This window comes from Halichoerus grypus, chromosome 11, assembly GCF_964656455.1.
Source record: "Halichoerus grypus chromosome 11, mHalGry1.hap1.1, whole genome shotgun sequence".
Taxonomy (NCBI): domain Eukaryota; kingdom Metazoa; phylum Chordata; class Mammalia; order Carnivora; family Phocidae; genus Halichoerus; species Halichoerus grypus.
In genome coordinates, this window is record NC_135722.1 from 13,409,747 (window position 1) to 13,423,412 (window position 13,666).

The 13,666-nt window shown below is 34.7% G+C and overlaps 1 protein-coding gene and 1 pseudogene across 1 annotated transcript; one reads left to right on the forward strand and one right to left on the reverse strand.

The window, feature by feature from the left end:
- Positions 1–805: 805 nt before the first annotated feature.
- Positions 806–1,765, forward strand: LOC118536096 (olfactory receptor 10AG1-like; annotated as a pseudogene).
- Positions 1,766–6,413: 4,648 nt separating this feature from the next.
- On the reverse strand, positions 6,414–7,387 carry LOC144379506 (olfactory receptor 10AG1-like). The gene is given in 2 exon segments (XM_078059149.1): positions 6,414–6,844; positions 6,847–7,387. Coding segments are annotated over 2 exon segments (972 nt in total).
- Positions 7,388–13,666: the final 6,279 nt, after the last annotated feature.

The window sequence follows — 13,666 nt, forward strand, 5'->3', positions numbered from 1 at the left end:
TAGAAAACTGTTATCTGAAGTATTTTTTGAAGAACAACAGAAATATTGGAGATGCACACAACACACAGACCCACATCTTCCCCCCCTGCACCCCCACACATTCCCACAGGTAATGAACACACTCCAGGCCATCCCTTTTTTCCCAGGGTCACCCTCTTTATTATTTTTATCTGTATCTATGCTCCCAGGCAACTTTTCCTGAATAAAACCCTTTTATATTCCCCGTATAGTATCCTACCAAAAGGTATTTGTTTTATTTCCCTATGTGTGATAAAATACTGGTTTTTTTTTTTTTTTTTGGTAAACTGCCTAATAATATGAACTGTATAATAAGAAAATGTATGATCAAGATCATCAAGTGATAGGACGGTAATGAAGAGTTAAAGTAGGCAGTTGAAAATGTATGGGGAAGACAAAGTTGGATACAGTCCTACTGAAGTGTGGTAGAGAAAAATCATAGGGAAGTACAATAGGATTATCAAGAGATGTAATTAAGAATGGGATCATATGGCATAGCTGGAGATCTGTTTTCAGTGATTGCCAATGTTTCCTGTGTCTGTGCTGAGCAGGGCATAATTTGGTTTATCCTGGGCTGTATTCAGAAAGTGTATGGAATGATATTAAAGGAAATTTCAAGGGAGTGTGTACAGTGATAATCCCTAGAATCTAAACTGAGAAAGTGAGAAATACCCAAATAGTAACATTATTAAATTAGAAACAATTACAGTGATTATGAAAACCGATGTAGATGCCCTAATACAATTTAGAGAATGGGTACTGATCCATTAAGGTAAAACAAAAGTACATGCTAAATTGACCCTTTCCACAGATGAAACACCAAGAAAAACCACCAGAATAAAATCTAACTGAATTGATAGAATTTGTTCTCTTGGACTTTGTTGATGTTCCCCATCTCCAGTGGCTTCTATTTGGATTGTTCTTTGTCAACTATATCATTATTGTGATGAGTAATGGCATCATACTTCTAATAACAAAATTGGACCCTGCTCTCCAGACCGCTATGTACTTTTTCCTTGGCAATTTTTCCTTTTTGGAAATCTGCTATGTTTCGGTTATAAGAATGCTCATGAACTTTCGGACCCAGAGAAGAACAATTTCTTTAGTTGCCTGTGCTACACAAATGTGCTGCATTCTTGTGTTGGGAGCCACAGAGTGCCTCCTTCTGACAGTGATGGCCTATGACCGCTACGTGGCCATTTGTAACCCTCTGCACTACCCTCTAGTCATGAACCACAAAGTTTGTATCCAGCTGGTGGCTGGCTCCTGGATCAGTGGAATTCCAGTCCAGATAGGGCAGACATTCCAGATTTTCTCTCTGCCCTCTTGTGGCTCTAATTTAATTGACCACTTCTTCTGTGACATCCCCCTAATACTCATGCTTGCTTGTGGGGAGACATCTGTGAATGAAATGATGGTCTACCTAGTTGCTGTGTTGATTGTTACGGTTCCCTTTCTGTTGATACTTATTTCCTATGGCAAAATCATCTCCACAGTCCTTAAACTGCCATCAGCCACAAGTCAGGCCAGAGCTTTCTCTACCTTCTCATCTCATCTTATGGTTGTGGCATTGTTCTTTGGATCAGCCATTATTACCTATTTAAGACCCAAAACCAGTCACTCAGCAGGAATTGATAAAGTGCTTTCTCTTTTCTACACTATTGTGACTCCCTTGTTTAATCCCCTCATATACAGTCTAAGGAACAAGGAAGTAATAAAGGCATTGAGAAAATTGCTATGTAAATAATTCACTTCATTAAAAAAGTTATACTTGCTGGAACTGAAGTACTGGTGTTGAAATTTCAAGATATTTATATTAAACTCTAATATCTGTCTGTACAATGGTAACTTTTTTCCAAGTTAAAAATTACTTGTAATGTTGTAATGTGTCAAGTCATACATTTATATACATTTTATCAAATAAATCATTCCATTGGTAATTTTACAGTTTTATTGTGTTTTATTGTCCTCTCTCAGTAAGAACTTTTGCCAATGATTGACGTAACAGACTTAATTGTAATACAGACTCTGTTATATCACTTATTGGAAACCATATCATTCATTTCCATAGAATTATAATAGCCATTTTAAGAACCAGCTTGACAATGAATACTAAAATAAATATGTATATCTAACAATGACTGTACAAGAAATCATTTCTTATAGAATAAAGCACCTTTCACTGGAAACATAGTTACATAGTTTTATAAATGGTTTTGGTGCACTATTACCAGTCAATATTAAACATGATTTATGCTAATATCAGATTAAATATTTCTGTATAATATAGTCTTATGATTTGAAAAAAGTGAATATTATTATCAAAATATTTGCTTATAATAAAAAGAGGGGAGAAATTAATGAAAATATATTTTTAATATACGTTTCTAGAGATGATAGTGTGATAGGAAAATTAGGGAAGAGGAAATAAAGTTTTATAAAATACATCTACTATAAAAGCACAGATATCACATATATAACTAGTATACCACATAAACACACTCACTGCAAATGATCAATAAAAATATGATAATAAAATAAAAATAAATAAAAATAAAAATATGATAATAATGTTAATTGTGGATATCTCAGAGTAAAATACTTTATTACTTTCTCCTAGTTTTGTTGATGTTTATAGTTTATTGTAATAAGCCTGAGTTATTCATGTAATCATGAAAAGTGAATATGTATTCATAAGTATGTATTCATTGTATATCAGGAAAATCATTATGATAAGGTGATTGTGTTGCTTATTTGTATTGATACAATTAACCTTATTCATTGTCAATATTTATGCTTATCTAATGAATCCTTCGCATATGCAGGCAATAGATCTCTAAGGGACCATGACCTGTCACCAGCGCTTCCAATTAAAAAAATGTGCTGAAGCTTGTACCTGCTTTTAAAACTTTAATCCATAGGTGAAAATGTCAGTCCTACTCACTTGCATATCAAAACTATAAAAAATATAATGGAAATGACTGGCTATAGGAACAAATTTAAAAAATAGAAACATAATTATCAACAATAAAAAATTCCAGGAAAATTTCCAAGCAGAAATTGGATAATTCCTGAAGCTGTTATAGGTTGAATGGAGTAAGACAGATATAAAAAATTCCCTCCATTTTTATTGTCCCTCCTGCCTAATATAGAAAAAGAAAGTTGATATAGAAGACATAACTAACAAGGGGAAAAACATTTAAACATATTAATAACTCTAATCAATGTCAACTAATCTAACTTTTTTACAGAAGGGCAAATAAGAGCTATGTTCTTGGAGCACTGTGATTATTTTTTACTAGATAATGAAGTTCTATACCTTCCCCCAAAAAATCTGTGAACAGTATCAATAATTATTTTTTCACTTACCTAGTCAACTTACAAAGTATACACTATATGTTAACTAACTGAAATCCATTTATTTTTTAAAAGATTTTATTTATTTATTAGACAGAGAGAGAGAGCACAAGTAGGAGGAACAGCAGAAGGAGAGGAAGAAGTAGACTCCCCACTGAGTAGGGAGCCAGATGCGGGCCTAGATCCCTGGACCTTGGGATCATGACCTGAGCCAGAGGCAGATGCTTAACCAGCTGAACTACACAGGTGCCCCAAACTAACTGAAATTAAAAAAAAAAAAAACTTGAAACAAGAAAGCAGTCACCACTTTCAGTGATAATAATATGCTGAAAATTTATTTGTCCTACTAATTTTTTAAATATAATGAATATATGCAGCTTATAGATGTGCTTTGTAAATTATAAATATCTTTCTTGTCCAGATAAACTTTTGTTTCTTATTTTTAAATGGTGTTATTCTCAGAACAATTCATTCCCAGTGCTAAGAAGTTGACTTTTCTTCCTTAGAAACACAGACAGTTACTTACACAGGTTCTCATGCCTGTGTGTATTTGTGTGCATGTGGACCTGTGCACTTCGAGAGAAGATTGCTTTCCTAGACTGATGTTAATTGATAAGGGGGGAGGGAAAGGTCAGCAGCATGTGTGGAATCTTTACACAGCTTGATTTGGGGAAGGGAAAAACTGAATATGTCTATAGTTTGAATTTGCATTTGTGGCTGTGGATTCTTGGCCGGAAAAGAATATGCAGAGTACAATGATAGAAAATCTACTCTCCCTTCTTTCCTTTTAAGTATTATATATATCTATATAGATATATATATAGATAGATATATCTATATAGATATATAGATATATATAGAATGCTTGTTTTTTGGAATAGTAATGCGTCATATATAAATCTTACATTGATGAAATTTTCCTTTCCCTATGACATTAAAACATTCAAAACAAGCTTATTTCACTAAGAAGTCAGATAACTAGTACCAAGCACATGTGTTGAACGAGACTAATAAAATTAGATGACAAAGGGAAGGTAATCATAAGGACTAAAAAAGGAAATTATATAAATTATGAAACAAAGTTTTTGGAAAAATGATGCTAAAAGCTCAAAGGAGAATTGCCTAACTTTGCCAAAATAAGCTGTATGCACAAAAGGTATGTAGGGGTGTGTGTGTGTGTGTGTGTTTCTTTGGTGTGTAAGGCAGATGATAGGTCACTAGCTAGCTAACTAGATAGATAGGAAAGATGATAGAGTTTGTGTATGTTTGTGTGTGTACACTAACACATTTGCAGGCTTTAATTTCTAGATGGTTTCATGCAACTAATTATATTTTTGATAATTAACTATTGCCATACATGTATAGTGATATATATATAGATAGATGACAGATAGATATAGATATATAGATATATATGTTTCTTTGAGGGTCACTATTCTATGGCAGCCAAAATACTTGGCAAAACAGTGAGTCTGTTAATTAATCAATAGACTTCTCCATACATTTGGTTTCTGTACTGAAAATATATGTAAACATTAGGAAACTGTCTCATACCCTATATCAAATAAAAGGAAGAGACTTCAGGAAATCTTTGCTCTTTTGTTTTTCAAGTGGGGTTACATTTAGAATTTGCAAGTAAAATAGAGTGACTGATTTGACAAACTGCTTTCTTTCAGTATGATAAGGAAAGATAATAGATGACAATGGGAAACACATTAGAAAAATGAACGTATAAGTACCGCGCGCTAACCGATTGCACCACCGGTGCTATGGTGAGAGCTGTGAATTGTGTAAGACTGTTGAATCACAGACCTGTACCTCTGAAACAAATAATACATTATATGTTAAAAAAAAGAAGAAGAAGAAGATAGTAAGAAGGGAAAAATGAAGGGGGGGAATCAGAGGGGGAGATGAACTATGAGAGACTACGGACTCTGAGAAACAAACTGAGGGTTCTAGAGGGGAGGGCGGTGGGGGGATGGGTTAGCCTGGTGATGGGTATTAAGGAGGGCATGTACTGAATGGAGCACTGGGTGTTATACACAAACAATGAATCATGGAACACTACATCAAAAACTAATGATGTAATGTATGGTGGTTAACATAACATAATAATAATTAAAAAAAGAAATAAAAAATAACATAATAAAAAAAGTTAAAAAAAGAAAAATGGAAGTAATTAATTAGAAAACATTTCTAAAGGCTTGTACTCTGAAAATCAATTGACTGGAAGCAAGAAGAGATATGATATAGATGAAAATAATGTGATATGGAGAGTTGCTATGAAGCTAAATGATACTCCATGTCTGTAAACTATAATAGGCCCTGGAAGCCCAGGAACCCAAATATTTTCTGGTGTGTAACTTGAGAAGTCAAAGCAAAATAGTTGCCCATCACCCAGTTACCCCATCCCCCCACCCACCCATGAAAAATATTTAAAACAGGATGACAGAGCCAGGTCAGATGTTTGACTCTCTCTGGATACACATGGAAGCATTTTCTTAATTCATACTGAGAAAGTGGATACACTTAAAGATTTTCATTTTGTTTTTAATTTCTGTTTACAATTTAAAATACATTTATAGTTTGTCTTGTGTTCACTTCCTCAACACATATCTAGTGTTAACCTGTCACGAAGAAACTAATGTGTCATAAATACAAGTGGGAATACCAGCATAATATTTGTATATATTTGACAAATGGGAAAGGCCAGCCCTATTTCTTTTACACGTTTTTAAAAACAATTCTAACAGTTGAAATTATCTGAAAAATTTTAAAGGTAGGTAAATTTATAATATGCTGTGAAAAAAAAAAGAATTTGTCTTAAAGAATAGAGCATTTGAAAATTGATTAATTGGCTTGTTAAAGATGCAGCCACATGTGACTTCAGGCCAGAACTTTAAAATACCTAATAATTGCAAATGATTACATAATAGTTATGAACAATGGTGCCATCGTAAACATGAGTGGAGTGTAACAAAATTATATTTCTGTGATAGCCATGAGACACGTGTATTAAAAAGTGATCTGTAAGATGCTCACACTGTTTTCTTGAGTAATAATTTTTTCAGTGCTGTAGTCACATCCTTGTTTCTAAGGCTGTATATCATGGGGTTAAACTTTGGAGTCACAATAGTGTAGAAAAGAGAGAGCAGTTTGTCAGGTCCTGCAGAATGATTGGATTTGGGTCTTAAATAAGTGATAATAATAGAACCAAAGAATAAAAGCACAACAATGAGGTGGGAAGAACAGGTAGAGAAGACTTTAGACCGGCCCCTGGCTGAGGGCGACTTTAGGATGGTGGAAATGATTTTCACATAAGAGCCAAGTATAAGTAGAAAAGGAATCATGACAAATACTGTAGCAACTACATAGACACACATCTCATTAAGTGAAGTGTCCCCACAGGCCAGCTTGATCAATGGGGGGATGTCACAGAAGAAGTGGTTGATTTGATCAGAACCACAGAAGGCAGCGAGAACACCTGACATGTTTGTCCTATCTGGACTGGGACTCCACCGAGCCACGCACCAACAGCCAACTGGATGCACTTCTTGTGGTTCACGACTAGAGGGTAGTGCAGAGGGTTACATATGGCCACGTAGTGGTCATAGGCCATTACCACCAGGAGGAAACATTCAGTGGCTCCAAGCATAAGGAAGAAGCACATTTGGGAGGCACAGCCCATCCGGGAAATGTTTCTATCTTGAGTAGAAAGGTTCACCAGAATCCTAGGGAGAGTGACAGACACGTAACCAATTTCCAGTGAGGAAAAATTTGCAAGAAAAAAATACATGGGTGTCTGGAGAACAGAGTCCACCCTTGTAATTATTATGAGAAGACCATTTCCTGTTAAGATGAATAAGTAGATGAGAAAGAAAATTCCAGATAGAAGTCCCTGGAAGTTTGGAAGGTCAGAAAATCCCAGGAGGACAAATTCCACGACTGAAGATAAATTGCCTTCTCCTGCTTGGTCTCTGGGTAGTATCTGTGAAAATAAAGAACTCAACATGTGAAGTCACTTTATCTGCCCGAGTTATAGTTTGCTCAACTATAAAATAAGTGCACTGTGGTTTTAAAACGACAAAGTCACTAGCAATGAGTCCTAGGGAAACATCTGTTTTTGATGTTAAGCATGATTTTAAAAAAATGTTCATTCTTTCACTGAATATTATCCATCAGAAAACATTCCAGTCAGGAATTAGGTCTGCTGAAAAATGGTATATTTTCTTGTTACTGATAATGAGATGACTAATGCCGTGTTTTGTTATCAACTTCAATGATAAGAATATGAAAGTCTAATTGGAATCACATTGATAAAAATAATAAAAAATATTAATTATAACAAGCCATTTGACAATTTTGTTTAATATGGCTTTTTCCATCAATTCTTCTCTCTCATGTTACTTCTTTTAAAATATTTGTATTTGGCGGAAGGGGAGACGAACCATGAGAGACGATGGACTCTGAAAAACAAACTGAGGGTTCTAGAGGGGAGGGGGGTGGGAGGATGGGTTAGCCTGGTGATGGGTATTGAGGAGGGCACGTTCTGCATGGAGCACTGGGTGTTATGCACAAACAATGAATCATGGAACACTATATCTAAAACTAATGATGTAATGTATGTGATTAACATAACAATTAAAAATTTTAAAAAATATATTTGTATTTGGGTCACCTGGGTGGCTCGGTCTGCTAAGCATCTGCCTTCTGCTCAGGTCCTGGTATCAAATCTGGCATTGGGCTCTCTGTTCAGTGGGGAGTCTGTTTCTCCCTCTGCCTCTGTGCCTCCCCCTGCTTGTGCTCACTTGCTCTCTCTCACTCTCTGTCAAATAAATAAATAAAATCTCTTATTTTTTAAAACTATTTGTATTTATTATGATTTCGATTTAAGCTGTCTCAAATATTTTTTGTGACATCATGTCATTATATTTTAAGAAATAAGCTGAAGAAAGTGATTTTCCTGGGTGATCTCTGTGATTTTTTTTGTCTTGTAATAGTTATTATAGCCAGTTTATTTCAACTGAAAGAAGTCGTTCAAAACTGGCTATCAATGAGGAAAGAGATATTTATCAAACTACATTGAGTGTTAATTCCTCAGGTGAATAGCCTTGTTTTCAGTCAAGACTTAAGTCAAAGGGAGAAAAATCCAAAAGGGTTTTCTTTTTAAAAGGGTCCAAGCTGAAGGCTGCCCTTCCTACTCTGATCATATGTTCATTTTGTCTATTTCTGTCCTATTTTACTAAAGTATTCTATAAGTTACACAAAAGTCCTAGTTCCTTTATCAGGTTCTCCTAGACCATCCAATTCCTTCTTGAGTTCTATTGTCTCCCTACACATACTATCTCTTTCTAATGAACTCCTAAAGTACATCCTACAAATTTTTCTGTGATACCAATGCCACTTTGTTGAATTCCGTGTTTGATTCACCTAGTACTCAAAGAATGGAAAGTTCTGGTATGATGGTATCATTCCTACGGTACTGAGTAAAGGCTGTGCACGTATTCCAGTATCTGAGGATTGCATTTAAGCATGTAACTTCTAGAGCAGGGATTCCATGCTGTGGTAGGTGTGTTCACAGACACTGTCTTATTCAATCCTCACAATGGTGCTGGAAGGTAATTCTGTCACCATTTTACTTGTAAGGTAACTTCAACTTTAAAATGTTATATGAATCAACCAAGATCACAACAAATAAATGGCATTATTGAGGTTTGAATTCAGGTTTGTACAACTCAAAGCCCAAGTTACTTTTACTATAACAGGTGAAACCAGGAGACCATAGAATATCATATTCGTACACTACATCGTTCCTGGGTATTTAATGTACATAAACCATTCAACATGCATTTGATTCATAAATGGGTAACAACTCCCATTATTAACTGGCATACACTATACACTCCACCAGTGGTTGGTGTAGGATATGCTATTCTCATGCTGTGTTTATATTCATCTGTCTCTTTCACCTCACAAGGTAGTCCTGTTTTTAGTCTTCTCTAGTATTCTAATAGGTGAGCATTTTGGAAAAAGAGAACAAAGCAGAATTAACAAATTGGAAAATAAATTGGAAACAAATAATCTACAACTTACTAAGTCACTCATTTGCTCAAGTGGGGTTTGATGCAAGTTCTGAATAAGAAGTAATAATGAGTATTTTTTTTAATTCCACATATATTATAAATATCAAATGAGTTGCACATTAATAAAGACATTTGAAATGTAGGAATTAGAATCATCAGTGTCTACACAATTTCTAATTCCCTCCTTAAATATTGTAATATCCTTACTTAATATAACAATATGTAGCATTTTCTCTATGGTAATTTGTTAATTTTTCAGTTTATTCCAATAATGCCACTCACAAACCTATTTACTATAATATTGGAAGATATTATATATTGATCAGATATTGTGCAGGGTTCATAAATGGATCTTCAACTTTTTAATGACCCATAAAATTGGAGACAACTGAGTTATAAAGAATCAGTGCAGAGATCCAACAGTCTCAGACTGTAAACCCTATTCTAATTCCACTATATATTTCAGATTCTGTTTGACAACTTTAACTTACATGATTATATATTTAATATACATATATATGAATGATTTTATACATTTAAATGATTTTCTGTCTAATTTCCAAAATTTTCCAATGAAATTATAACGCTCTGCAATACAAAGATGGTATTACCCACATCTTCCATAAAGCTGTGCACATTTTATTTTCTCAAATGACGCTTAAGGAATAAATGAATCAGGAACCAGATGAAATTCATCTGGAAGGGAGAAAGGAAGGGAGACCGGAGGAAGGGAGGTATGGAGGGAGGGAGGAAGCAGGGGTTAGAAAAGTCACAACCTGAGATTTCTTCTATTTTCATAACTAAATATTTACCTTAATGATTAGTAAAATATGGTTTCCAGTGTTTTAAATCCGCTAAATCCATGCCGAGCATTGGAGATGAGATTGTATTACAAGCATAATTTGATTGCATGTATGCGTTCCTTCATTATGTGTAGAGGAGTGTAAAGGAGGTCATGTTACTACTCTGAAATTAACACTACATTCAGTCTTTCTCAAAAGTCCTTCAAGCTGAAAGGTAAACAGAGACTTGTTTCCTTTGTCCATTTAATAGATGCAACTTTGTTGTAATCAGACTTTTTATCTCAGGGACACAGGAAAATTTCTGTTTTATCTAGCTAATGACCTCAGAGCTCTAAATCCCTTTGGATGAGGGCAAAGACAGGCAGTTACATTTGTAGTTCTGGTCTGTAGTATTTCTTTAATCAGAAAAATCTAATATCAATAATTTTTTAAAGATTTTATTTATTTGAGAAAGAGAGAGCGGGAATGGGGTGGGGTTCAGAGGGAGAGGGAGAAGCAGACTCCCCACTCAGTGGGGAGCCCGATGCTGGGCTGGATCCCAGGACTCCAGGATCATGACCTAAGCCTAAGGCAGATGCTTGACTGACTGAGAGACCCAGACGCCCCTCAATAATTTTTTAATGCCCTAAATGTTTCAGATTTCAAGACAGTGTTTCTTTAGCAATAATAATTTATTTCATTGATGGCAGGGTACAAACTTATTTTTAAAGTATCCAGCTACCACCTTTCTAAGTTTTGCTATATCAGAATTTTTTTCCAAAACAGCCCCAATTATTTGAATCAGTTTTGTTACATTATGAATAATGCTACCTTTCAAAGTAGGACATTTTAAGTGCTTTTAATCATTTGTCTCACTGATTTCCTCACAGAAAAACAAACAAACAAAAGTATAGATGTGGCCTGAAATAGAGTTTTAACTTAACTTCATTAGATTATTTCCTTAATATTCTATAAATTTTTAGACTTTCTGATTTTTGATACTGAAGATCCAATAGCTCAGAAAACCAACCTAAAGTGCAAATAAGACTTTGATGAAAAAGTTTACGCTTACCTTTATGGACTCAAATGAAATTATTTCTTTCTTTGATACAGAGTATTTTAAATGTTCTCTTGAAAGTGTGGTTCTAGAATGTTAAATGCCATTCTATTGAAATTAAATTTTAAACTACTTGAATATTAGGAGTTGCAAATACCTTTCTAACCAATATTTTTCTTTCAAAGCAAATAGTGCTCTTTAAAAAATATTTCTTTCTGTCTTGTGAGAATGTGTCCTCTCCCAAATCACCATTTAATTGAACTAACTCATTATATTTGCCAAACATTTTGGGAAACAACCAAAAATATCTCTGGCAATAATATTTCTTTTGAGATATCTTATTCTACCGTTCTTTCAAGCATTTTGTTTCTCTTGTGATTTGTTCCTTTTTTTTTAAGCTGTCTCTAATAAATAATCAAATGTTTTTTAACTAGTTAGGTATTCTTTAGAGATTTTAATAAATGTCTTTATTGGACCATGGATTCACAGGTATTCTCTTGACCTTTACAGTTTATAGGTGCTCTCCTGACTTTTATAATGGTCCCTAATTTGTTATTTATACATAAAGTACTCATGGGAGAAATTAAAGATAGATCATAAGTGGAAAAATTTATAAAATCAAAAGTATTTGTGAAAGGAAATATTACAACCAGGATTTCAGGGAATTGTGAATTATAAAGGAAGCATGGTAAATGGTCAAATAGACAAAGAATTTATGTTTGTTAAGGTCAAAAGATCACAAGTGTGACTCTTTTCTTTTACGTCATGTAAAATTTCAAACATATATAAGGTGGAGAGAAAAATATATTTAAACAACCCTTGAAGTAATCGAAACATAAGCAACCTCATTTCGCTAGTATCACTGACACTTCACCAGCACCACAACAATTTTGAGTTAGTTTTTATATATATAAGGGTTGAAGTTTATGTAGAGGTTCAGTTCGTGTGTGTGTGCATGCACATGTGTTTGGTTTTGCATGTATAATTTTTCAACACCATTTTTTGAAACAATATATTTTTCAGTTGAATGGTTTTAAGCATTGCCAAAAATCAGTTGGTTGTATTTGTGCGGGATAATTTTTAAACTGTCTTAAATTCTATCAGGCTCCTGTCTACCCCCTACCACCACTATATTGTCTTCCTTACTCTAGACAATAATGTATAATGTATACATATTACATATATGTATATATGCATATATGATACATATATAGACAATATACCCTGTTATTAACTTCAATGGAAATTATTAAATTCAATGGAAAACTTCAACAAGCAAATTGAAGAAGAGCTACTTACAGCACTGACCATTCAGGAATGAAGTTTTGGATCACCCCACCAAAGAAATAATCATGACCACCTGAGGTGCTTTCTGAGGGCAAAGGAATATGGATTGGATGTTGAAAGAAGATAGGTATAAATAGTAGCAATGACTTATGATTATTTGCAGAAATAAGAACTATAATTATTATGAGTCTCTCTTGTTCATTTTGTTACGAATATATCAAAATATCAAGAACCACAGTGAACATCACCCAAGGACTTTGCATCTTCGCTTTTCTGGTGAAAGAGTAAGCATGTTTGGAGTTGCCGGTAGAATACTTGTATCAGGTTAGGTAGAATTATGTCTTTAATTGCCTTTATTTGGAGATTAAGTCTGACCTAAGGAAATTGGTATGGTTGCCAAGTTGACCAGGGATGGACTTTGATGGAGAGTTCTTTAGGTCAACATGTCTAGGCTATAGTGCCTAGGTATTCAATCAAACAATAATCTAGGCATTGTTCTGAAGATATTTTGTAGATGTGGTTAACATCTAAAATAAATTGATTTTGGGCCTGAGTGGCTCAGTCAATTAAGCGTCTGCCTTTGGCTCAGGTCATGATCCTGGAGTCCCAAGATCCAGTCCCTCATCGGGCTCCCCGATCAGTGGGGAGTCTGCTTCTCCCTCTGACCCTCCCCCCTCTCGTGCTTTCTCTCTCTCAAATAAATAAATAAAATCTTAAGAGGCTAGCTTGCCCTATACAGTTTAGACTTTTCAGCCCCAACAATCTCATAGCCAATTTCCTGAAATAAATCTGTGTGTGTGTGTGTGTGTGTGTGTGTGTGTGTGTGTGTGTGTATCCATGGGTTTGTGAGTGTCAGTGCTGGTCTCCTCCACTGGCGTTTGGACACGAAGCAATGGCTCTAATCAGGTCAGGCTTGGTGAGTGGAAATCCATGTTGCTGAGTGTATGTATAATGCTGTCGGTCCCCCAAATCCACTCTGTTCATGAACCCATTATGCAATGACTGGTATAGTTGGCAAAGAAGCTGAATAGTAATCACAGAAAGGGTTACCCTGTTCACTTGATTATTAAAATTCTCCTCTG